Source organism: Lissotriton helveticus, chromosome 5_1 (genome assembly GCF_964261635.1).
Source record: "Lissotriton helveticus chromosome 5_1, aLisHel1.1, whole genome shotgun sequence".
Classification (NCBI taxonomy): domain Eukaryota; kingdom Metazoa; phylum Chordata; class Amphibia; order Caudata; family Salamandridae; genus Lissotriton; species Lissotriton helveticus.
In genome coordinates this window covers 2,107,306,582-2,107,334,279 of record NC_136065.1, presented here as the reverse complement: position 1 = coordinate 2,107,334,279, position 27,698 = coordinate 2,107,306,582, and the positions used below count along the sequence as shown (strand labels likewise).

At 47.8% G+C, this 27,698-nt stretch overlaps 1 protein-coding gene across 3 annotated transcripts in view; it reads right to left on the bottom strand.

The window, feature by feature from the left end:
* The window catches only part of CCDC180 (coiled-coil domain containing 180), a 492,398-nt gene that overhangs the window by 267,557 nt on the left and 197,143 nt on the right, over positions 1–27,698 (bottom strand). For all 3 annotated transcript variants that reach the window (XM_078646144.1, XM_078646142.1, XM_078646143.1), the window contains exon 9: positions 18,942–19,105. In XM_078646144.1, coding sequence (XP_078502270.1) covers positions 18,942–19,105 — 164 coding nt within the window. The remainder of the gene's footprint in view (positions 1–18,941; positions 19,106–27,698) is intronic.

The window sequence follows — 27,698 nt, the reverse complement described above, 5'->3', positions numbered from 1 at the left end:
CATGGTATCAACGTAGTTGCCCCCATCGGGGCCTGCCCAAGGCTATATGGGCCTTCGTACCAGGCCGTCCCACCCAATCAGGCCTCCCGCCACTCAATACCCCCTGTCCCAGTAGTTCCAGGCCCCCACCAGCAACCCTTCAATGGCTTCCGGCCCCCCCCAAACCCCTCTACAACTAATCCCCCCAACGCCCCCCCCCCCTTGGCAACTGCAAAGGTGTGCGCATCGCTCCACCGAATTGGATGGTTCCACTACAGTGCTGAATGACATACTGCTGTGTTCGCCCTGCGGTGTCCAGCGGCTTAGTTCTCGCCGTCCACATCCACAACCAAAGCATCACGCAGAGCCTGTACCACTAACTCCCACGCACGGGCCGCATCCAGAGCCTTCTCATTCCCCAACTTCACCGCTTGCTTCATCCGGAGCACGCTCTCGCAGTCAGACCATCTCAGCAACTCATTCTTCCATCTACGCAGTGAGGGACCCCCCCTGGCCTTCCAGTGCCACGATATTTCCCTTTGAGCCAATATCAGACCCAGATCTATGAATTTACTGGTCACCTTGGTGTGCTTAGTATGCGGGAACCAGAGCAAGAGACACGTCGCCATGTCGAAGTCTACCTCCCTGTCAGTCACTTCATTCAGGAGTTCCCCTACCTCAGCCCAATAAGTTCCCAGTTGTGGACACCCCCAAAACAAGTGGTCCATGTCCGCCCCAAGGGACGAGCACCGGGGGCAACAGGCATCCGGCACCCGAAAGTGCCGCTGTAGTTTCTCCGGAGTTAGATAGGCCCTATGGAGCACATAAAAATGAACCTGCTGAAAGCGCGCGTTCCTGGTGCCCTTCCACGTGCGTCGCAGGATATGGCCCCATGCCGTATCCGGTATGGGCCGGCCAATGCTCCCCTCCCATTTAGCTTTGAGCCCATGGAGTGGTTCCAGCCCGTTGTGCAGCATCCTATTATGGAGGCACGTCACAGCTTTGAAGGTACCAGCCGCCATCACCACATATTGGCACGCCATAGTCGTCGTAGGTTCCAGGAGCCCCTCCTTCCAGTGCTTTTGCATGGCAGACACTACAGCCGCGTGTAGCAGGAAGCCCCCTTCAGGCAGTCCGAACTGGTCCCGGAGCACGTCGAACGGTGCCAACGCCCCATCTATATACAAGTCACCCACCACCTGTAGCCCCGCGGCCTCCCACTCCATCAACGGGGACCAATCCCCTCCGTGCGGCAGAGCTGTCAACATCCCAATCGGGATCTCCGGGGCATAAGGCCGCGAGGCCCTCGCCCTCCGGAGGCTCCTCTGCCAGCACAGCCGAAGCGTTCGCTCCTCCATGGTGAGGGCCCGTAATTCGAGCCGTTGCTGCATAATAATGTACGACAGCACATGGCGCCGTATCCCCCGACCCCGGTCCTCCTCCGGCCCCCGGAACACCCTGGCCACGTTCTGCGTAAGGACCTGCAACTGCGCTGCTAAATAATACAGCTCAAGATCGGGTACGGCCATGCCCCCCTCCAGCTTGGGGCGAAGTAGCGTGCTCAAGGCTATCCTGCGTCGGCCATGCCCCCATAGAAAGCCAATAATCATTGACCGCAGTTCCCTAAACACCCCCTGGGGAATCCAGACAGGTAGCGTTCGGAAATAATAAAGGAAGCGGGGGAGCGCCACCATTTTCAACAATGCTATCCTGCCCAGGACTGTCAGCGGGAGGGTCGACCAGAAAGACAAGCTGCCCCGTAGTGACCGGACACAACGGCCAATGTTACCCTCCAACAGGTCAGCAGCCGAGTGGTAAATGCGGACACCCAAGTAGGTGATGCAAGAGGGTTCCCACGCCACACCCAGGTCGCTACTAGGGGCTGGAGATCCCGCTCTCAATGGAAACACGCAGGTCTTTGCCCAATTGACCTTAAGGCCTGACAATCGGCCGAACTCGGACAGCAGATCCATCGCTCCAACCAGTGCCCCCGAAGTGTCAGCTAGGTACAGGAGCAGGTCATCCGCATAGAGCGATATGTGATGCCACCGCCCGTCACTCACTATTCCCGCATATCGATCGCCTGACCTCACATGGACCGCTAAGGGTTCCATCGCCAGGGCAAACAACAGAGGGGAGAGAGAGCACCCCTGTCGTGTTCCCCTGCCAACCGGATACGCGGCAGACACCAAGCCGCCCAATCGAACTCTCGCCGTCGCCGAATTATACAAGACTCTCGTCCACCTCCGAAATCCATCGCCCATGCCAAACCGCTCCAGCACTCCATCCAAGAAAGGCCATTCCAGACTATCGAAGGCCTTCTCAATATCCACGGACAGAACCGCCGGCGATCCCTCCCCATCCAAGATGGCGTCCATTATTCCCACCAGGCGGCGGATATTCATCGCCGTGCTCCTTGTGGGTATAAACCCGGCCTGATCCCTGTGCACCAGGCCCGTCATGTGCGGGGCCAGTCTAGTAGCTAGGATGCGACTCAGGATCTTATAGTCCACCGTCAGCATGGACAGCGGGCGATAAGACCTCACGTCCGTGGCATCCCGGCCAGGCTTGAGGAGTGGCACTATCAAGGCCTCCCGCATGGAGGCAGGCAATGCCCCCTTCTCGAAGGCCTCCGCATACACCACCAGCAGCCTGGGCGCCAGAGCGTCTACATATTGCTGGTAGAACTCGATTGGGAGTCCGTCCACCCCGGGCGTCTTGTTACGGGCCATATGTTTGATAGCCACTCGAATTTCCGTTAGCGTGATCGGGCTACCCAGGTCCCCCGCGTCGTCGTCGTCCAAGACCGGGAGCGGCCTCTCCCCCAGGTATTCCACGATGTCCTGAACCCCCACTCCCAGCTGACTCCGGTACAATTCCTCATAGTAACCCCGAAAGCGGTCCAATACAGCTGCCTGGGAGTACACCATCCCTCCCTGCGCGTCAATAATGCTGAGGACCGGGCAACCCCTAAGTTCCGGGTTAGCTAATCTGGCCAAGAGGGTACCCACCTTGTCCCTTTCTGCGTGTGCCCTGACAATGTACTGCCTATAATCATAGCAGCGCAAACGTTCCGTCTCCGCGGCTACCGCTTCCTTCGCTTCCAATAACTGGGCCCGTATACCCGGCCTAGTTGGCCTGCGGCGCTCCAGGTCCCTCAAAGTGTCTTCCGCTTTCATTAAATCATTCAGCACAGACATTCGAGCATTCGAGAACCTGCCCAAGCACACCCCTCTCACCACCACTTTCAGTGCATCCCATTCAACAGACCTGCACGTCGCTGTTCCTTCATTCACACCGAAATAACTATCAATGCCCTGCCGGACCGCATCGGCGAACACAGAATCCTCTAGCGTCTCCGGCCGAAGCCGCCATGTTGGTATTACGGAGCGCTCCCTCTGCCATTGAAAATGTACCAACAGGGGGTTATGATCGGATATCGTCCTAGCAAGGTACTCAGCATGGGTAATCAATGGGGCAAGGGAGCTCCCGCAAAGCACCGAATCAATCCTGACATGTAAATCATGTAGAGCGGAATAAAAGGAGTAATCCCTGGTTCCCCTGTGCCTCTCCCTCCAGACATCTAGCAACCCCCACCGGTCTTGCCAGTCCTTCCTGTGCGCGGCCAGCCTGCGCACAGGAGAGTCTACTAAGGGGGGATGGGACCTATCCAGAGCCACATCCGTAATCGAATTGAAGTCCCCCCCTAGCACTATCGGACCCGCCAGGAAAGAGGCCAAGGACCCCGAGAGGTTATCAAAGTATCGGCCTTGGTCCGTGTTCGGTGCATAAACACAACATAAAACCACATCCTGTCTGTATAATCTCCCCTCCACCGCTACAAACCTGCCATCCGGATCCATTACCTGATTCAACACCTGAAAGGGTATCCCCGCCCTCACCCAGATCAAGACCCCCCTGGCATACGCTGAATAAGTGGTGCCAAAAACCTGGCCCCGCCATCTTTTCTGCAAGGCAGCGCACTCTTTTTTGGTGAGGTGAGTCTCCTGGAGCATAGCTATCTGAACCCCCCTGCGTACCAGGTATGCATGTACTTTGTGACGTTTCACCATAGTCCGCAGCCCCCGGACATTCCACGTTAGGCATTTCAAATTAGGTAATGTCCCCATACCAAGTCCGTACAATCCGAATTAAACTCCAACGGTCCATGACCCCCCCAATGCAGTTGCCCCCCCCCAAACAACCCCAAAACTGAAACATACCCCAAACCCCACTCCCCAGGACAGAGCACACGAACCCAATGGCCGCCCCCATCCAAACCTTGATCCAACTTCTCGCACACTTATCCTGTGGTCTCCACCACAGTCGACCTTAAGGGCCCAGGGGGGGTGAGTCGCCGCCGACCCCAGCTAGCGGAGCCCGCGTCCCGCCCTTCATCCCCTCCAATACACTCAGCTCCCCCACCCGGCGACCCGGCCTCCAGCAACAGGATATCACCCTACCATGAAGTCCCGATCTAGGCCAAAGTCTATCTTAGCCGCAGAAAATTTCATCCGAGGTCTGTGGGGTCACTGTCGGCCCCTTCTGGCTCTCTGCTTCCGAAAGATCCTCTCCTGTTCTGCTGCCTTCTCCTCCCGAGTCCGTTTCGGCCCTTTCACTGTTCTGTTGTGACCCTGTAATGGCCGCCGTCGCCGCGAGTGCATCCCTCTTCTCCGCCGCCATTTGAGCCTCCCGCTTCTCCCGCTGGCGCCTGTTACGGGACCTGATTCGTTGTGACTGCCGCACCCGGGTCTGCTTGGGTTGGTCTCGCCTACTTTGGTGCGGTCTGTCCGTCCCTGCTCTGTACGACTCAAGCCATTGCCAAGCTTCATCCGGAGTCTGGAAAAAGTGTGTGGTGCCATCCATGATAATCCGCAGCTTGGCCGGGTAAAGCAAGGAGTACTGAATGCCTTCCTCCCTGAGCTCCTTCTTCACAGCAAGGAACGATGCTCTGGCCTTCTGGACCGCCTGCGTATAGTCCGGAAAGATCGTCACTTTGCTGTTCTCCACCCCATAAGGGCCCGACAACCTGGCCCGCTGGATGAGGAGGTCCCGGTCTTTGTAGTGGAGGAGCCGCACCACCATTGGTCGGGGGGGGCGGCCAAGTCCCAGCGGGCGAGCGGGCACCCGGTGAGCTCGCTCCAGAGTGAAAAATGGAGTAAGCCCCTCCGGCGCCACCACAGTGCGGAACCAGTTCTCCATGTAGGCCACCGCATCTTCCCCCTCAATCCGTTCCGGCAGGCCCACGACCCGCACGTTGTTCCGCCTATTGCGGCCTTCGGCATCCTCCGCCCTCCGCTCTAGAGTGTCCAGTCGGGCCAAAATGTCTGTAATCCTGCGCTCCGCGGTCACCACCGAGGGCTTCAGGTCCAGCAACAATTGGTCATGCTCCTTGACCCGATCCGCCAGCTTTGCGTGGTCCGCGCGTAGCAGCCCCAGGCCCGTGGCCACCTGGGCAATGTCGTTGTGCAACGCCTCCTTGGTGGAGGTGATCGCCTCAAGGATGGCATCCAAGCGCCGGTTCAGCCGCTGTTCCTGGTCAAGCTCCGGGGAGGGACTCTCACTCAGCCGGGCCGATGTCGCCGAGTCCCCCTCATGGCTCCCGGGCATCGGCCCTCCGGTCGCCGCCATGTTAGGGTGCTGCGTCACAAGTCCGGCCACCCGTACTGCGGGCGCTCTCGTGGGTCCGTGCTGATTACCGGGCACCGGGCAATGCAATGCCACCGCCAATGGTCTCAAAAACAATGACCAGTCGGATGAGCCCCGGTCCGTCACCCCCACTGGACCCGTGGGGGGAGGATGAGTCGTGGGACGGCGGCCGACGAGAACCCCCGATCTCCTGGGTGAGTCGGGCAGCGTCCCCCGGTCTCAGGACGTCGCGCCGCCAATCCCAGTGCTGCGAGCAGCCGGGTGCAGGGTCCTTCTCTGCTTGGCGACAGCCGGACTCAGGGCCGAAGCTCGGGACCGTCCGACCACCTCGCCGCCATTTTCTTCACACCCCGGGCTACACCTCGGCCGCCTCTTCCTCGATCTCCTCGGGGCCAGCAGTCCCCCAGCGATTCACCGATTACGGCCAGCAGTCCCCTCACCCTTCAGAGGGCAGGAACGTCGTCTCCGGGTCGCCTAGGGTCCCGAAAAACAGGAGAATTAGCGGGATTCCGCGCGGAGCAGCGAGCTCACGCCGCCATCCCGATCGGCGTCCAAGCCACGCCCCCTCTTGCTGGCAATCATTACATTTGGAGAACATTAGTTAAAAAAAATTCATAGTGTAAACCGGATAGGACCTGAGCTAGAGTGAGCATTTTGAACTTCTCCTTCTTGAGGAATACGTTGAGAGCGTGCAGGTCTAGGATAGGACGAAGGCCCCCATCCTTTCTAGGCAACTGAAAGTAGAATGAATAACAACCACGATCCATTTCTGATGTTGGCTCTATGGCTTCTATGCCAAAAAGATCTATCACTTCCTGTCAAGGAAGAGATAGATTGCCCTCCGTCAGCTGATTGTATGTAGGTAGCATGGGGGGGAAGGGTAGTCTTGAAGGGGAAGGAGTAGCCCCTTCAGACAATCTGCATAACCCACCTGCCTGATGTCATGGACTGCCAGGATGGTAAATAAGTGCACTATAAAGGTTTGAAGGCTGTGGCTGCTAGGGAGGTGGTGGACTGACACAACCACCGGCCACTGGGCCCACGGGGCAAGTAGGAGCCACGTCCACGGCCATGCAAAGGCTGGTAAACTTGCATGCCACGCTGGCTGAACAGGTAACAATGCGACTGCACGCCCCTTCTGTAGTCACAAAAGGAGCGAAAGGCAGATTGAGGGGGACAACGGCCCATTGAAAGGCTCAAGGACTTGGCCATAGCCCTACTGTCCTTACAGTGAACCAGCGCCAAATCCTCCTGGTCTCCGAAGAGACAGGGTCTATCAAAAAGCATGTCAATGAGTGATGTTTGGACATCCCCAGAAAAGCCAGTAGTCCTCATCCAGGCATGGGGTCGCAGGGCCACTGTCGATAAAACTGCTATGCCTAGTGAATCAGTGGTGTCTAGTTCACATCGAATAGTGAACTTCGCTGCATCCCTTAAATCGGCAATAGCCTCGTAAAGCATGGCTCGGGCCAAGTCTGGAATTTTTGGTAGCGTCTGTGCAAAAGTTTCCCACAGAAAAGGGAAACAGGAGCCCAAATGGCATGCAGTGCTCACCAACCACAATACCAGGCTAGTGGAAGAAAACATTTTCTTGCCTAAAGGGTCCAAATTCTTGGATTCCTCATCTGGCAGGGCAGTTGGGAATACGCCTGGATTTACACAGGATGTGGAGGCTTGGACCACCAAGCTATCCGAAGTGGAGTGTTGGGTGAGGAAGTTTGGGTTCCCAGGAGTGGGATGGTGGCGGCGGGCAATCGTCCTGTTCACAAGAGTGCCTGTGCTGAGTTTGGACCAAGGCCCAAGCAGGATGTCAGTAATTGCCTCATTGATTGGGAGGAGCAGCTCAGATGGGGACACTCCTGGATGAAGCACTTCCCTCAAGACGTTAGCCTTGACTGCCACCGAAGACAAAACAAGGTCCAGGACCTCAGCCACCCTCCGCACCACCATTGCGAATCTAGCTCCCTCCTCTTTAGCCAGGGTAGTGGGAGAAAGCATGACAGTATCTACAGTCCACTGGCTTCACCCAGATCTTCACACCAGTCCATTTGTTCTTCATAAGGCTGGTATTTTTCAGGATCCAGCTCCTCTCCGAGTTCTAGCCCACAGGAATAGGTGTCAGGCCCTGGTCTTTGAAAGCGTGGCTCCAGTCGGCACTGGAGCCAGTATAGGACAATGCCCCGCTAGCTCCATGTCAGAGATGTGGATGAGGATGGGGATGGTGCCACCGGTGGGCACTGGCAGCATCGACCTCGGGGACAGCATCGGGGAAGGTCGAAGTGGAATGAACAACACTGATCCGGATCCATTTGTGGATTCCTGGGGCCGGCTGGCGCCAGAACTGCCAACGTTAATGCAGTAGGGCTCCTCCCAAACCTGCCGGGCCAGAATGCATGCCGTAGTGAATGGGCCACCAAAATATTGGATGCATGGCCTCACAAATTCTTTTAATTGGGCAGGGGTTGCTCCGGCTCAAGGAAATTGGGGGAGGCGCAGAGTTGGCCCAATTATTGGCTAGACTGCGGAGCCAGACCTTGAGAGGTGATGCTTCCTTGTCTGGTTGGCCGACGGACGAGGTGTAGACAAAGCATGCTTTGACTTCTTTTTGATGACATGTAAATGTAAATGTAAATGTGGGATACTTGTAAAGCGCACTGTTACTCTACCCGAGTGTCCTGGCGCTGTAGACCGCTGGGGAACCCATCCTGGTTTTCCCTGTGAGATGGTCCCTTTCTGGGTATCTCCAGGGTGAAACCAGGCATCCCCGGCGTCTATGGGGGGGCGTTGTAGAGATGAGGCAAGCTTAATTCCCAGAGTTACCCAGTGTGTTCCCTGGTTAGAGTAGGCACTGAGGCGAGAATTATCGAGTCCGTTGACCCTGGTCCAAGACCCTGCCGCGTCGGGAATTGAACCCTGGTCCCGGGACGTTCTCTGCTTACAGGTCTGCCGCCTCTAACCAGTGAGCCACACCTCTCCACTACATGGAGTGTAACAATGACCCTGGACTCTGCGACGGCTCCCAGGACCTTCCTCTCAACCAGGACCATGATAATTTCGGTGTCATACATCGAACCGAAAGAAGCTTTAGTAGGCGCTCCCTCAAAGCCTTCGGGTGCATGGGGCGGTAGTCCAAACAGTTCTTTGGGTCGTGGTCTCTTTTGAGGCAGCAGAAGCAAACAAGATGTGGGTCAGTCACCGACATCCGTCGGTAACAAGCGCCCCGGGGCTTGAAGCCAGCCTTTTCAGATGACATTTCTAGATGAGGTTAGGTAAGACCTCAAAAGACTTTGACAAAAGGTTTACTCAAAAATTACTAAAGGGGTAGCTGTTCCCAGATCTGTGCAGACGAGAGCAGAAATAAAAAAGAATTGGCATTAGCGCATGTGGGTGGCACCTATATAAGCACAGCAAACATTATTTCTGCAACAAACAACACCACGCTGTGCACGACACCACCTACTGATGCGCAGGGGTATTAATCACGAAAACATTTCTGAATCCAGTCTGACGCCTGGGGGTAATTCAAATGTAAGGAATTTGCGGCAAGAAGCCTCTATCAGATAACTGCATTAGATTCAGCAACAATTCTCTTGATGATTCTGTTTCACCATTGCTTGAAAATCCTTCGTTAATAAATTCCCTGATCACCACTAGCCCTTGGAGACTACCTAAGCCGGCACGGTAATTATGTGTCTACGTTCATGCACCCTGGTAACCAGGTATTTCGAGAGGTAGCTCCCAGCAGGTCCATTCCACGAAATTGTTCCAACTACATTTCTAATAAAATTGAAGCCGCATTTTGTTCCACTGCAAAAGATCTGCCAGAGCTAATTCTAGCAGAGACAGGTGTAGCTTTCATCCTGTAGCACTGGTTCCCTGGTCAACCTTTTCTTCATGCTTCCCCAGTGAGTTCAGCTGTTTGTTTACTCTCATCATAACCACTTACACCTCTTAACAGAGACAATTTCTAGGTGTTAACCCGTATCCAAGTGTCCTTTCTAAAGATCACTACAGACATGCAGGGCCTGAGAGCCTTCATCTGACAGATGCTTATCTTCACAATTTACCATAAGTGTGTTTGCAGATGCTTGCCTTCACATGTTACCATATGTGTGTTTGCAGATGCTTGCCTTCACATGTTACCATATGTGTGTTTGCAGATGCTTGCCTTCACATGTTATCATAAGTGTGTTTGCAGATGCTTGCCTTCACATGTTACCATAAGTGTGTTTGCAGATATGTGCCTTCACATGTCAACAAAAGTGTTTGTAGATAGTTGCCTTCACATGTCACTGTTAGTGTTTACAGATGCTTGACTTCATGTCACCATAAGTGTGTTTGCAGATTCTTGCCTTCACATGTCACCATAAGTGTGTTTGCAGATTCTTGCCTTCACATGTTACCATACGTGTGTTTGCAGATGCTTATCTTCACATCTTACCATAAGTGTGTTTGTAGATGTTTCCCTTCACATTTTACCATAGGTGTTAGCCTTAACATGTTATCATAAGTGTGTTTGCAGATATGTGACTTCACATGTCAACATAAGTGTTTGTAGATAGTTGCCTTCACATGTCACTGTTAGTGTTTACAGAGGCTTGACTTCATGTCACCATAAGTGTGTTTGCAAATTCTTGCCTTCACATGTTACCATACGTGTGTTTGCAGATGCTTATCTTCACATCTTACCATAAGTGTGTTTGCAGATGCTTGCCTTCACATGTTACCATACGTGTGTTTGCAGATGCTTGCCTTCACATGTTACCATATGTGTGTTTGTAGATATATGCCTTCACATTTTACCATATGTGTGTTTGCAGATGCTTGCCTTCACATGTTACCATACGTGTGTTTGCAGATGCTTATCTTCACATGTTACCATAAGTGTATTTGTAGATATATGCCTTCACATGTTACCATACGTGTGTTTGCAGGTGCTTGCCTTCACATGTTACCATATGTGTGTTTGTGGATAAATGCCTTCACATGTTACCATATGTGTGTTTGCAGATGCTTGCCTTCACATGTTACCATACGTGTGTTTGCAGATGCTTTCCTTCACATGTTACCATAAGTGTGTTTGCAGATGCTTATCTTCACATCTTACCATAAGTGTGTTTGCAGATGCTTGCCTTCACATGTTACCATACGTGTGTTTGCAGATGCTTGCCTTCACATGTTACCATATGTGTGTTTGTAGATATATGCCTTCACATGTTACCATACGTGTGTTTGCAGATGCTTGCCTTCACATGTTACCATACGTGTGTTTGCAGATGCTTGCCTTCACATGTTACCATACGTGTGTTTGCAGATGCTTGCCTTCACATGTTACCGTAAGTGTGTTTGAAGATGTTTGCCTCCACATGTTACCATACGTGTTGACAATCGTAAGCTGGGATGCCCTGATTAAAATGAATATTCTACCATTGTTCTTATTTACAAATATTATGATTAAAGTTTTGCAATCCTTTGTCAGCGCAGTTGATTAAGAAATACGTCATTGTATTTGGTTAGCGAGGAATCCAGGCTTAAAATTGAAGCCATTCAATTGGATTTGGAGGGGAGGTGGGGGCGGGGTGTGGGGGGGGGGGGGGGGGGGGGTGGGAGTCTGGCACTTCCCAGAATGAAATCATAATATCAGGCAGCATTCTTAGATTGGCTAACAGGAGCCTCAAGGAACAAATCGTGTGATTTTTTATTTAAAGAACATGTTAAGCACGTCTGAATTCGATCTTTTCACCTTTTAAAAAATTCCCAAATTACCTAAGTGGTCTAGATATAAGAAACCACGGGTCATTACGTACCGATTCCACAGGACTTGGGAATAATATGAGCCCCCCCCCGGCTCCATTCCCATTTGAAACTGGCTGAATGTATCAGTTTAGGACCAGGTCTAGGTACTCAAAGTCGCTGGTCTAATTTAGGATTTCGTTTTTTATCAAAATAATGAATATATTCAATGGCACATTTTAATTAATAAGAAGCCCACCATTAGCTATTTTCACTTTTGAGTTTTGTACAAAGTAAACATTTCTGTGCAGGCTATAAAACAGGCATAAAGATATTAACCGAAGATATTAACCGAAAATATTAGTAACGCTTATTGTATTCCAAAACGAAAAGGTGTAGGAAGTTGGTCCAAAATTCTATATCTAAAAATCTGAAAAAAGTTGATTCCAGACTTTTCCAATAAAACAAAATCTTTAACGGGTTGTAAAATCGAACTCGCCAATTTCAGAAAGAGTTTGATTTCTAAGGCCATATTTGCTTGCCAGTTACAGGAGAATGGCATTTTTTTTTGCAAATGGCTTCTTTATTATTCCCCGACCATGATTGAAAAAAATACATCCTGGGGCAGCATCCGCATGTTTTAGGTGCACACATGGCAATGGAGATTGGCTCCATACGATATTTATCTGCAAAAGAATAAGTCTATTTTTGCAGCAAATCATCACAAAATTCAAATTCAAAGTATCTCCTGATGCTCACGGGGCTCTATATGGTATCATCACATTGCATAGTGATATATCAATGATACTAGCCAACTGGAAATCAGACGCAATACCAACATTAGATCAACGGTCTGTGAAAATACATAGGGTTAATTTATGTGAAATTCTAAGAGGATGGGGTCTCGAAAACGATTTTAAAAAATGGCAAAATTGGGATGATGGAGACGATATATTGATTTCAAGATAATTCAAGAGACTGCTCTTCATATACATTTTAGTGTTATAAATTAATTCGGCAAAATTTATCTATTATGTTTTTCTATACAATGAATTGTATTACGTATATCTTTTTGTCTGCTGCATCTTATATTTTTTTGAAGTGTATATGCGGATGTTTGCCTTCACATTTTACCATACAAATGTTTGCAGATATTTACCTTCATGTGTTACCATAAGAGTCTGCAGATGTTTACCTTTCTCATGTTACTCTAACTGCATTCGTAGATGTTTGCCTTCACATGTTACCGTGTTTGCAGATGCTTGTCTTCACATGTTACCATAAGTGTGTTTGCAGATGCTTGTCTTCACATGTTACCATAAGTGTTTGCAGATGCTTGTCTTCATATGTTACCATAAGTGTGTTTGCAGATGCTTGTCTTCATATGTTACCATAAGTGTGTTTGCAGATGCTTGTCTTCACATGTTACCATACGTGTGTTTGCAGATGCTTGCCTTCACATGTTACCATAAGTGTGTTTGCAGATGCTTGCCTTCACATGTTACCATATGTGTGTTTGCAGATGCTTGTCTTCATATGTTACCATAAGTGTGTTTGCAGATGCTTGTCTTCATATGTTACCATAAGTGTTTGCAGATGCTTGTCTTCATATGTTACCATAAGTGTGTTTGCAGATGCTTGTCTTCATATGTTACCATAAGTGTTTGCAGATGCTTGTCTTCACATGTTACCATAAGTGTTTGCAGATGCTTGCCTTCACATTACCATAAATGTTTGTAGATGTTTACCTTCAAAGGGCCATAAGTGTGTTTGCAGATGTTTGTCTTCACATGTTACCATAAGTGTTTGCAGATGCTTGTCTTCATATGTTACCATAAGTGTGTTTGCAGATGCTTGTCTTCACATGTTACCATAAGTGTGTTTGCAGATGCTTGTCTTCACATGTTACCATAAGTGTGTTTGCAGATGCTTGTCTTCACATGTTACCATAAGTGTTTGCAGATGCTTGTCTTCATATGTTACCATAAGTGTGTTTGCAGATGCTTGTCTTCATATGTTACCATAAGTGTGTTTGCAGATGCTTGTCTTCACATGTTACCATAAGTGTTTGCAGATGCTTGCCTTCACATTACCATAAATGTTTGTAGATGTTTACCTTCAAATGACCATAAGTGTGTTTGCAGATGTTTGTCTTCACATGTTACCATAAGTGTTTGCAGATGCTTGTCTTCATATGTTACCATAAGTGTGTTTGCAGATGCTTGTCTTCATATGTTACCAAAAGTGTGTTTGCTGATGCTTGTCTTCACATGTTACCATACGTGTGTTTGCAGATGCTTGCCTTCACACGTTACCATAAGTGTGTTTGCAGATGCTTGCCTTCACATGTTACCATATGTGTGTTTGCAGATGCTTGTCTTCATATGTTACCATAAGTGTGTTTGCAGATGCTTGTCTTCATATGTTACCATAAGTGTGTTTGCAGATGCTTGTCTTCATATGTTACCATAAGTGTGTTTGCAGATGCTTGTCTTCATATGTTACCATAAGTGTGTTTGCAGATGCTTGCCTTCACATGTTACCATATGTGTGTTTGCAGATGCTTGCCTTCATATGTTACCATAAGTGTGTTTGCAGATGCTTGTCTTCATATGTTACCATAAGTGTGTTTGCAGATGTTTGCCTTACATGCTACCATAAGTGTGTTTGTAGATGTTTCCCTTCACATTTTACCATAAGTGTTTGCCTTCACATGTTATCATAAGTTTGTTTGCAGATATGTGCCTTCACATGTCAACATAAGTGATTGTAGATATTTGCCTTCATATGTTACCGTTAGTTTTTACAGCTGCTTGACTTCATGTCACCATAAGTGTGTTTGCAGACGATTGCCTTCACATTACCATAAGTGTGTTTGCAGACGATTGCCTTCACATTACCATAAGTGTGTTTGCAGACGATTGCCTTCACATTACCATAAGTGTGTTTGCAGACGATTGCCTTCACATTACCATAAGTGTGTTTGTAGATATTAGCCTTCACATGTTGCCATAAGTGTGTTTGCAGATGTTTGCCTTCACATTTCCTTTTGTGTTTGCAGATGCTTGCCTTCACATGTTACGATGTGTGTTTGCAGATGTCTGCCTTACATGTTATCATAAGTGTGTTTGTAGATGTTTTCCCCACATGTTATATGTTTTTGCCTTCACATGTTATCATAAGTATGCTTGCAGATGGTTGCCTTCACATGTTAACATAAGTGCGTTTGCAGATGTTTACCTTCCAATTACCAGAAATGTGTTTGCAGATGTTTGCCTTCACATGTTACCATAAGTGTTTGCAGATGCTTGTCTTCATGTGTTACCGTGTGTTTTCAGATGTTTGCCTTACATGCTACCATAAGTGTGTTTATAGATGCTTCCCCTCACATTTTACTTTAAGTTATAACTCCAGCAAGAGGTATTCAACACCTATGAAACCATTTCTTAATATTTTGCATTTGGTTCATATTCTTCAGAAATGGTCCAGCTACGCTCATTTGCACAGAGAAGCTCTGGCCATCTTGAGCGCCATGAAACCGTTGGTGAACGTGCGCGGTACAAATATTTTTAACGTAACGTCTTGAATCCATCTTCAGGCCCCGGGAAGCTGCTTCAGTGCAATGAACCGTGAATACGACTATTACCTCAACTACACTCATTCATGATTCCAACAAGAGATGGCTCAAACATTGGGCCAAGTGGTTGTTGAGTTAGAGAAAGCGTCTCAATGAAGCTGCCAAATTCTGAACTCTTCATCACGTGCAACCCCTGCACCACGAGTGGCATGCCCTGAGTGACTGGTACCCCGCTGTGTTCCCGGTACGGAGGATACTGGACCATCGTGAATCAGTTCTGCCATAGCGTTTGCTTGATGTCCCCCTCCTGTACTCAAATTAATGGCATGCCACACACACGCACTAGTCACTGTGACTATAGCAACCCTTCCTCTACATTCACCTCTTCACCTTCTAAATATTTCCATCAACAGGATTACACTTTTCCTCACATCATACTCAACGACCCCAAAGCCTGCATAAACCATTACATCCCATACACATACCCCTGCGTATAGGCATGACAAGTCATCGCCCTGCAACATCTGTGTTGAAACTCAGTAGTGTAGATGTGGCAAAACCATCAGAACATGCACAGGAACACATGGGCATAAAAGAGAGCTTCACTGTACGTCCATGCAGCACGCACACCGCAAAGACACCAAAGCCAAGCTCGTTGGTGCCCATCCACGCATGTACATGGCCAGCGGCCACTGACTTTGCCCTTGTCATAACAAACAAGACTCTGATGACCATCAGTGTAAGCTAATACTATCCTATTTTTTACTGTCTACTTGATTCAGAAGCCTGCACCGTAAAGAACCCCCTTGCTCAGGTTACAAATTCTACTTTCATGGCTTGTCCAATTATAGGAACTCAAATAAATCTAAGCGATTCCGGAATTTGTAAAGTAGGATCAATGGTAAAAAAAAACCAGAAACACCATATGCCATTTAATCACTGATAATACTTGCATCTTTCATGCTTTGAAATGATATGGTTTTTCGATTATTGTAATTCCATTATTGATGGTCTGGTCCATTTCAGTTACACAATCATTTAACAAACAAGGGTTGCCTTCATATAAAAAGACTATTTAAGTATAGATATTCAACACCGTTCCCAATTTCTGGGTACAGAGACCTTATTATGTTTAGGACAGAAAACTATATGTTGCATGTTCACTTATCATCCTCCAAGCCTTACCCCTGAAAGGGTTTTACATTTGCTCATACAACATGTTTGCCTCTCAGTGTTTTACGCCCTTTAATGTGTGTGAAGAAGCACCTCGGGCAGACATGTTACTTCAATCTCAAGTTTTCTCCAGCCTGAACTTGACTCAGTGCATTCAAAGCCCCACTCTACTAAGGGGCCACCAGCTGGATCTAATATTTGCATCTCCAGATTTAGTTGACTTTCTTTCCTCTTCAGAATTACCATGGTCTGCCCGTTATTACATTGCATCTCAATTTACTCTGTAATCACACCTGTGACACCAAAAGGCAAGTATGTATTTGTAGAAAAAAGAGTTTGGCTATCCACCAATGTCAACAACTTAGCCTGCTCCTTAGAATATGCTTATAGCTCCCTTGTTAAGCAATAGGATACTGGAAGGCCTTTGGCAATGGTTGATACCTTCTATCAGAGTTTTAACTCCCTTTAGATATGTCTCGCCTGTTACAATACAACAAAGTCCATCAGGTTCATGTCACTAGTAAATGGTTAACCAGCAAAGAGAGGGACAAGGAGGGCTATATTTTAACGGGGTCCACTGTACAAGCCCTGAGACTATGTAAACAAAAAGGAGTACGCTGTTCCCCAAAGTGACAAAAGTGGAAGAACCAAGCAATTGGTGAAGGCCCCAATCGAAGGATGAAAGGGAGGGGAATCCTCCCATTCGGAACTAAAAGCCTCACACACCGAGCAAGCTAGGTGTCATGCTTCATCATCTGGGTTTTGCTCCTCGTCAGACTGGCGGTGCAATATCTGACAGGCACCCATAAAGGGGCTCTTTACCGGAGATCTTTTGTTTCTGCCAGTTGGTGCATGTGGGTGTGAGGGCCTTAGGGGAAGTGTAGACATAGGGGGATAAGTAGTGATTAAAAAAGGTAAGATAATCCACTATGTATTTTTTATGATGTGGTCAGCTACCTTATTAAAAACGGTGAGGAGAGAATACACACTGGTACAATGATCCAGAGAAGTATGCTCTACCTATTGGTCGACATGTTTCATGCTCTTTGTGCTATTCATCAGGACCTAAGGGGATAACTGTGCCACACGCTGTGGGTTGGGTGAATACTACCTTCGACAGGAAACTTGGGATCCTACTAATGCAAAGTAGTGGTGTCAACGGTCTTCTCCCGTGCTAGGCACCTCGTATGTAGGTACCCTGTACGCCGAACGGACAACACCCGGAGACCTACCCGCACGCAGCCAGGAGGCAAATGGGAAATGGTTTCCACCTGCCATTATCCAAGACAAAATATCCTTAAGGAAATTAGAGGATAAATGGTGGAAGAAAAACAATCCTGAAGAACGCTCTTTGCTACTAAACTAAGCAAGTATTGTTAAAAGATCAGGATCTCTACAAGCCATATTTTTGTTAAAAAATACTGTGTGCCAAGAACCCCCTAACATAACTGTTTGTCACAATTAATCATCTAATTTATCCTTCGTCCTCACAAAGTTCTATTGTTCCATGTCAAGCTTTAGTTGATAACCTTTCAGATTTCTTATTGGAAAACAATAAATATATATACACATATATTAGGGAATATCTAACTCTTGCGACCAATCTCCTTTTGTTCACAGTTTTTGGTTCTGAGATCCAACATACAGAGAAGAAAAGATTCCCTGAGCAAATGCTTTAATTCCTTAATATCTATCTCTACTGATGACTGTTTAATGAAGATCACAAATAGTAGATATTCTGGTTCCTCAAAGGACGCTCTACAAGGATTCCTTTGGAAAAATATTTAGGAAAAAGGCTGGAACGTATGTGTAGTCTATCATAAACTCTTCCCTTTCTCTGGGCCTTGATAGTTTCAAGCAGACCATTGTGAAGCATCTTCTGAAAAAATAACTACTTTCAGTTTAGCTGACTTTAAAAACTATGGTCCCATCTCCTTACTGCTGGATATTTCAAAGCTTATTTGGAAAGTGGCACGCAGCTGTTGCAGGAATTTATTGGGAAGGACCGACTGCTGCATGACCACCAAGAAGGTTTCAGACCAGGTTGCAGTACTGAGTTGGTCATAACATCAGCTATTGACCGACGATTTAAGGATGATTGATGCAGGCAACAAAGGTGTTGTGATATTGCCGTACCTCTCTGGCGCCTTTGACACCATCATTATCAGACGTGTTTCACAGAGGTTTGAGCCAGTAGGTTTCATGGTATAACCCACCCCATATGTTTCCCAACTTGTCACTCATCGCACCTTAACCTTCTCCATGTGCTCTGTCAACCCTAATATTATAACTTCACCAAAACCATCATGTGTTTTTTTTATGGTTGAGGGCCTTCCAAATGAGAGCTCCTCTCAAATCGAGCACCCAAATCAAACAAATAGGTGCCACCACCCGCCTTCTAAAGTTTACAAAAAACAGTAAAAACACCACCATTGCACACTTAAGAACTGTGACACATGACAACCCTTGGTGCTTGGCCTTTTGCCCCCTGATTCCACTATTTGACAAAGCCTTGGCCTGACTTGACTGTTGCCATATTTTAAAATTGGAATTTCTATAACTAAATGTGACCTTTGTCTGTTATTAATTGTATGCTTGTAGGTGAATGTTCAATAACAAATCTCTGTCATGTCTTCTCTAGGTAGTCATGCTATCTGTATCATTGTTCATATCTACTCTTTGATGCTACCTGCAGAGCTGTGGTTAGACTTTCTACCTACCTTCAATAAATAAAAATACAAAAAAGTGATTGAAAACCCCTAAAACCACATAATATTGCACTCAACAATTAACCACGCTCCTTTACCCATATGATGGTACAAGAACACACCTAAAATTATTGAGTACGGTATCCTTCCACGTGAGCTTCCATTCCTTCATGCGGTCCTGCCATCGGAGTCGCAGGGCTCCCTCTTGCTTCAGGTCGGCCTCCATCAGATTGATGGTCAGCTTCATGATGGCTCTGCGGTTAGCCAGAATGGCTTGGTTGATCATCTAACATATGATGACAAAAGATGGAGCCACAAGGGCAAAAGTGTTAGAAAAATACAAACAATTACGTCAAATGGAAATGCACTCATGCAATGCAGCTTATTTACAGTCTGTGCATGGCTGCGTATCTTAATGAACGGAGGTTGCCGTGTAGAGATACATGCCACGCAGTTGATGATACCATTCCCACGGGCACCAAGTACATAAATAAACACGAAGGAATCTTCCCAGTAAACCAAAAAGGACTCACATTTTCCATTGTGAGAAACAGAGCATGAAGGGATCTCACATATGTTTCAGTCAAGATTGCTATAAGTTAGTGTATTCCTGATGCTCACAAAGAGATATGCCTTGTTCATAGGCACACTCACAGGCCTATACATCTGTCAGTTTAGACAGTTACACAGTACTATCAAAAGAGACTATTTATTTTTGTTCTGCTGTTTGTAAAGTGTTAAGAGAACACTCATACACAGGTTAAACTCCAATTCTTTTTAATGCATCCACCACAAGGACAGTACAGCCAGCACAGCTCAGCTCACCCATGATTCTGCTTGTTGCTAAGTGCCCATCACTTCCCGGATCATGATGTAAGCGCCTTGAGACCTCACGGTGAAAAGTTGCACTATATAAGAACCTCTGACATTGACATGTACACAAAGTTCCAAGGCATTACATCACCTTAAGGAGATAGCACAAAATGATGAAAACAGGCCCTAAAACATCCCCTTCCCAATAATAACAACCAAACAAACCAAAGATAACAAGCTAACAAAACAAACACAGGCTAAAGATACTCATTCATTTGATAACTTTATTTCGGTCCTTGACCATAAAAGTGCAGATAAAATACATACAAGCACAATAATAAAATCCATAAATACAAGAAGTTAAAAAGTTATTAAACAGCAAGTTATCAAAAAGAGCAAATGGGAATTACCCCGGTTAGATCCTTGTCAGAAAGGTGATCCTTCTGCGCCACATACCATATAGGAAGCGGGAAACCGAGAAAAAAATAGGAGGGGAGGTATCATATGTTAAAACTCTACAAGCCTGTGCACATTGTCTGAGTCCCAAGTTTCTGCACAGTGGAGACAGCCAGCATTTCCGTATTTTGCTATACGCTGGGCAGAAAAACAGGACATGCACAATATCTTCTGTGCTTTGGTTGCAGGCTGGGCAGGTTCCCTCATTTGAATTAGTCCATTTAGAAGTCAGCACCCTAATGGGCAAGCCCCCATGTCTCAGTTGTGTATATAGTTTTCTCGCAAGAGGAGGGTGCACTAGATATAGGAATTCCTCCTTCTTGGGTGCAATTTTCACCTGCAAAAATTCAGTTGATAGCCTACCCAAGGTTGTCGAGCAGTGTAACATGTTAAGGCTATGGTTTCTCAAAATGGCCAACAGCTCTGACCTCTGTAACCTTGGGCAGCTCTCCCCGGGGGACTCCCACAATTCAGGCAAGCCAATTTGGTAGAAGAGAACCATGATGTGGGATAACCAGGGTATATTTTTGTTCTTGACCTGCCCCCAGACTGCGGAGAATTCCGCCCTGTAGTCAACAAGCTCCGGTACAGTCCAGAGCCTTCTCCAATAGAGCAGGGGTCGTGCGGCTATCAGATCTTTAATGGACTCAAGGCCCATATCTAGCCGTAACGGTATGAGAGGGGTGCTTTGGGGTAGACCTACCAAATTTCTCATAAAGGCCTGTTCAATCTTTAGAAGACTCAGTGCGGTCTTATGTCCCCAAAGTTCTGCACCATACATAGCTGCTGACTTAGTCTGGGTACCTATAGGTTTCAAGAACTGGGGCAACCGGTTTAAATTGTGATGTTTTATGAAATTTCCCAATACCCCCTGTAATCTGTGTAAGTCTCAGGGCGGATCTAGACACCTGGTGTCCCCAGTCAAAATCCTCGGTTAGCGTGACACCGAGGTAAACAAAGGTTTACACCCTCTCAAGCGGGGTGCCATTCAAAACAGGGTTCGGGCGGGTGTGCCTCGGGGTATTGAAAACCATAAACTTGGTTTTATCCAAGTTTACCTCCAATCCCCTCGAGGCACAGAAGGTTGCAAACCCATCCAGAACCCGCTGGATGCCCGTTGATGTTCGGGATAACAACAAGGTGTCATCCGCGAACATCAGAGCGGGCACCCGTCCAGTAGCCAACCTCGGGGCATCATTATCCCTGACTCCCTCTAATTCATCCACCAAGCCGTTAACATAAAGGCTAAAAAGTGTAGGGGCCAGGGCGCAACCCTGGCGTACACCCCTGGTTACGGGAAAGCGGGCCGAAAGTTCTCCATTCCTTCCGCACCTCACCTGGGCGTAATTCCCCGCATGCAATCGAATCAAGACATCTAATAAATAGGATGGGAGGCCTAGTTCTTCCAATACCCTCCATAGTTTCTCTCTGAGCACAAGGTCGAAGGCGGCCCGCAGGTCCACAAAAACAAGGTAGAGTCTGCCACCCTCTACTCTTCTTGCAGTTTTCCAGAAAAGGACCTGCAGCCTAAAAATCTGGTCCAGGGTCGAGATGCCAGATCTAAATCCGGCTTGGAGAGTGGTCAGTATTTTATGTTCCTCTATCCATACCAATATTCTGTCCAGTAAGATCCGGCCCATTAGTTTTTGCGTAGTATCTAAAAGGCTAATGGGCCTATAATTAGATGGAGATAACGGGCAGCCCTTCTTGTAGATGGGAACGGTCTCAGCTCCCAACCAGGTTTCTGGTAAGTTGGAACCCCCGAGGATCGCATTAAACAAAACTACAAGATACGGAGTCAAAATTTTGGGCTGGGAGCGGAAGAGGTCGCCGGGTAATTTGTCAAGGCCTGGGGCTTTGTTTGGGAGCAGTCAATAGCAGACTCCACTTCCCTGAGAAAAAAAACTCTCAAGGTTTTGAGAGGAAGTCATCTCCTGATCATCCATCGGCCCCTCCGACAGCCCAAGCCCGAGGCCCCCGGCAGTCGATACTCGTGCAGGGGGTCTAGGTCCGAGGAAGTCCGGAGGGTCCTGTCTACTCTTGGCTTCTGGGCCTGCTGTTGATGCACGTAGACGCCAGTCTCGGGGGTTGTATAAAGGGCTGCGAAGTGTGCCTCCCATACTGAGGGAGCTATGCTTTTGTGCCAGCATTAATTATAGCCCAAAATAATTTGGTATCCTTTAAAAGGAGCGCTTGTCTCAGTTCTTCCCACCTGACTTCCTCCCACTCTCTCTTGCCCCTGATAATCTCTTTTTTGTACAGCAGTCTAGTTGCCCTAATTTTTGCATTATCTTTGGATTTGATTGCTGCAAGGAGTTCCCTCTTAGCTTTCTTACAGGTACAATGGAACCAGGGGTGCGACCTTGGCGTGCTTCGTTTGTTTCTACTTACTGGGTAGAGCACCTCCCCTAGCGTCATGGTTAGTTGCGTATGTATTTCTACGGGTTGTCGACAAAGGGCCGGTTCGCCCATCTCGCCTATGCGAGGAATTGCAATCTGGTATATTTTTGCAAGCCTGGTGGGGGAATTCACAAAATGGGGCCATTTAATCCTTCTCCTATTGTTTGTTACCGTGAGAGGTGTCATCAACATGGCAGGATTTGGGACTGGATTTGTTAGGCCAAAGGACCCAGGCTTAAGGGTTAAGACCAAGGCGTTATGATCGCTATTGTGCCTTGGTACAATCCTGAATTCTTTCAACTTATCCCAATATTTTGCCTGCATCATGATGTAGTCTATGATGGAGGTTTGATTTGCCCTATTATAGGTGACTAGCCCTGGACAATCCGGATCCAGTCTCCCACTGCACGCCCGTAGAGACGTTGCAAGGGAGAAAGATTTTATCTGAAGCACCAACGGTGTCCATGCCTTAACTGGTAAGATCTTAGGCTCTGGGATGCGCCAGAATGAGTCTACCTCGTCTTGTTCACAGAACTCCATACTACGCAAGGGCTCAAACTGACAGTTAAAATCACCACCCAAAATTATCGCGATGGAGGGGTCCAATCCCTGGATAAAATGATCGAGTGCCCTAATTGTGTTTGATTCCTGCCCCTTCTTGACCGGCCTTGAGTAGATATTTATTATAGCTACTTGTGGTTTACTTTGGGGTGTTAGTAGGACACACTGGACATCCAGGGAATTTGTTTGCATTTGTTTTGCCTGGATGCCCAAGTGAGTGCCTATCCATATTGATAGTCCGCCTGAAGGGCGGCCTCTACCTGTAGATACTGCAAGAATATCGTAAGTTGCAAAGGCCGGATTAGTGCTCTCCTCCATTGCCCAAGTCTCCTGCATCAGGCAGATATCGTGAGCAGCCATGAAGGCATCCCTCTCTGGTATGAGGAGTTTGTTTTTTAGCCCGGCTATGTTCCAGGAGATGATTTTTAAACAACCTTCCACTGCTTTATTAGAACCTTGTACAACGCCCCCCTCCATTTACAAGGGAGGTATCCAGGTTCCCCTTTTCTCTAGTCCCCTCCCTCCTCGAAGAGTAAGATATTGGGTCATCCCCGGTGGGGGTGGATGTAACATTTTCCTCCAAAACCCGTCTCCTAATGGGCTCTTCATTGATGATTTGAGGTGGGGAATCTCCCTTCGGTGTGAGTCAATCTACCTCCTCCAGCACACTAAACCTGTTCCAATGGGGTTGGAGGAGGTGTGTAGAATGATGTGGAAAGAAATCCTCTCCAAATGTCGGCCTGTATTGTATTCTACTTGATGGTGGATAAATTCCCCTATTATAACGGGTCCCATTAGGGTGGTTTAATCTCGAGTTGGGAGTAGGGTAAAAAGATGACAGATGTTGTGGGCATATTTGGGAGTTTAATCTGCAAAAGGGGGCATTACAAATGTAATCCACAGCGGAGGTGTCCCTAAAATTAATTATTACAACATCTCCTGACACTGTTTTAGGTCCCCTCCCTATCCAATCTATTCTTCTAACTGCCAGTATTTCCCCTGAGACATTTGGAGGTAGAGGTCTGTTTGCACTTAACCATTGGATACACTTATTTTTCAGGTCGAACTCCTTTTCTCTTTTCCCATCGCTTAAGGCTGGAACTCCTGTAAGGGCTACCACATATGGTAGTGCTTCCGGGGGTAGATTAATGGTTGGTAACTGGCAGGAGGAAGCTTTGGGTTGTACATTCCTAGTCGTTAAAGTGCTAGATTTACTTTCATTTTTATTTTTACCCTCCTTCGACTTCGGGTTAATTGTATCAGAGTTGGCAGTGGGATTTCCCACTGCCAAGTTAGTTTGACCGTGTGTGCTACTATTAGGGGGGAGGGGAGGTACAACATGTGCAGACTCAGTATTAGTTATTGATGTTACTGCATTTTTGGTCTGTTTTGAAGGATTTTTTGATAAAGCTACCCTGTCACTGGATGTACTTTTAGGTGTACCACCACAATCAGAATCAAATGGGGATGCAGAGTTTCCCAAGGGGTTGACTGACTTTGTTATCCCTACCCCCTTATTATTTAGCATAGAGGATAATCTATCAAGCTTTGACACCAAGGGTTTAATGTGGGTAACAATAGTCCGCTCCAGGCATGCTTTCAAGTCAGCCACCATATTAGTGACCCAGCACGGGATTCCTGCAGTCGAGTGCGACGAATTGATAATTGGGGTCACCAGGTTGTGATTGGCCAAGTTCTTTTTGCCCCCTTTTCTTGGAAGGCTCTCTTTTTTTCTCCTGGGACGTGGTTTGCCTACTGTAGGGGTTTCCCTAGGGAAGGAGGGAGTCAGTACAATAGGGGAGTCCTCTACTACTACAGGGGTCTCTATAGACACCTGCGCACAGGGCAATTGTACATAAGACGATGTTAAGTAGGAGTTTTGATCCGGGACATCTGTTGCAATGACTGAACAATCACCCCCTTGGTTTTGCAGACATAGAGTGGGTGTAATTGATAGCCTTCTCTCAGTATTTTCGATTGCAGTATTCACAACCCCAATAGTTTTTTGTAGCATCTTGTCAATTGCTGTTAAGCTGGGAAGAGGCTGTGGTACTCCCGCCTGCAGTCTAGTGTTTGGTCGCGTAGCTGCTGGGGTTTGTGTTTTTTTCCCCACTTTACTCATTCTGAGAAAGTCAATAATACTGAGTGGGGATAGAATTAAGCAGCAAGGTCCCAATCAAATAGTCACACTCCCTCAAAGGTGCACAGTAAACTGCTATTGTAATGCGTTTTTAAGCCGGGGGAATTGAATCCAAATAACAGTACCTTTTTATGGGTTGCCTTCTCCTTGAGGTTGTCCTCGGCAGGGGAAAAGGGGGGTGGCCCGCCCCGTCCTTGTACGTCCTCGGACGGCCACAGACGGCCCGTCCTTTGTCCGGGCTTCGCCCGGCGCGATCCGCGACGCGGGGGCTGTCACAAATTTAAAGCGCCTCCGAGCGCGGGACCAGCAGTGGCGGCTTCCGGTGTCCTGCAAAGCAGGCTGGTAGCTGTAGTCTCCCTCCACTCGGCGGCTGTTTGGATGGCTGACTACGGCGGCGGGAGGGAGACCAGAGTGGCAGCGGGAGCGGAGCTCTGCAGCAGGGGCAAGAAACAACAGGTAGGTTCCCCCTCCGAAATCCTCAGGCAGAAATGAGCGTGACACCCGCTCCACCGGGGCTGTCACAAATTTAAAGCGCCTCGAAGCGCGGGACCAGCAGTGGCGTCTTCCGGTGTCCTGCAAAGCAGGCTGGTAGCTGTAGTCTCCCTCCACTCGGCGGCCGTTTGGATGGCTGACTACGGCGGCGGGAGGGAGACCAGAGTGGCAGCGGGAGCGGAGCTCTGCAGCAGGGGCAAGAAACAACAGGTAGGTTCCCCCTCCGAAATCCTCAGGCAGAAATGAGCGTGATACTATAATAGCTCAACCAAAAAGAAATACCATAATGTCATCATTCTATAATAATACAAGAAATTAGGATAGGAACAGTAAGTTTGGATAGTACCTAAGCGAAACGAGTGTTGCAATAATATGAGAACAGAAAGAACAAAATCAGACATAGTCTTTGAGGTATGTGGGTCTCCTCCTGTTACGCTGTCCCAGGGGGAGTCAAACCCATAGGCAAGCCCTTGTTCAGAAATTGCACTTGCCCTGCCCTGTTCAGGATTTACATCATGTGTACAGGTACCATCAACATTTCGCAAAACACCACCCACACTCCCCCTCCCCGACCATGAGGTGCTTCTTGCGAGAGGTAACATGGTCCACACTTCTCCGTTCTCAGGTTTCACCTCATTCTTCATGACCTCAGCAAAGCGGAAAGGACCTAGAAACTCGGACCCACCCTTTCCACACCACTGCAGTCTCTTCACAAACACATACTCCCCACCTTCCAATTCCTGTGAGTAGCACCATATCTGGTGTCAGAACGTTCTTTATGACTACACTGGTAATGCACCACCTTGTCCCTGTTGGGACTTCCCACTTTCATTTTCCACTCCAACCACCTGGGATTAACCTTAAGACCAGCTAAACGGCCGTTTAATTTTTGAAAAGGCTAAATCTTGGTTTTCATGTCTGGAGTAGTAAAGTGTGCCATTAACTTCTCTCTGAGGGACCCCTGCCTTTTACTGCTTCTAGAGCACAATCCCTAACCAGACTATTCACCTTCTCCACCAGGCCACTGGCCTGGGGAGAATACATTGCTTGTCATCAGTGTTAAGAGAACACTCATACACAGGTTAAACTTCAGCTCTCTTTAATGCATCCACCACAAGGACAGTACAGCCAGCACAGCTCAGCTCACCCATGATTCTGCTTGTTACCAAGTGCCAATCACATTCCAAAGATCATGATGTACACAAAGCTCCAAGGCATTACATCACCTTAAGGAGATAGCACAAAAAGGTGAAACCAGGCCATAACATGAAGCAAATCAAAAGAACCACCCGAGCTTCTGTCACTGGCAGAATTTAAAGAGATCGTGCGGGCGGTCTAAGACAATATGCGCAGCGCCCTGCGGCTCTCTAGCTAGGTTTGTGACATACACAAATCAGTCATTGTAGTGATACATACTCCAGCATTGGTTTATGTGGTAAATGTCCTCTCCACTGTTCTCCTCTGGATAGACTGTACTATGATATCTGTGACATCATAGAATGCCTGCGTGACCCTCTGGCTCACAGTGCCTCTCTATAACTTACTGTGGCAGTTTGTCATCTCAGGCTGAGCTGCTAACAGCTGGCTCCTGGTGGGGTTTTACTTTTGTACTTAATATCTTGGAAGGAACTTACAATAAAGAATCTCAACTTACACAGTGGACTGTGCATTCTTCATTTACCACAACTTGGCGGCGTTTTGAAGAGGATGAACCTACGTGTGAACTAAGGAAGCTTCTACTAGTAAAGGAACTAAAGACATTTTGGAATTATACATAAGCAGAAAGGTAACGCCCGGCTGACCCCACCAGTGTCCTGTTTCATCTTGGACAGCCTGCACATGGGTGTTTGTTGTGAAGGAACCAACTGCTATGAAGGGATCTATTGTCATCTTACTGTCATCTGGATTGTCTCCAGCAACAAAAGCGTCTGAAACTCAGCTGGCCTGATCACCCTTCTGTGTTTTTCAACTTTTGAGCCTTGACAGTTCGCAATATGGACATGGTTAGGTATCCCAT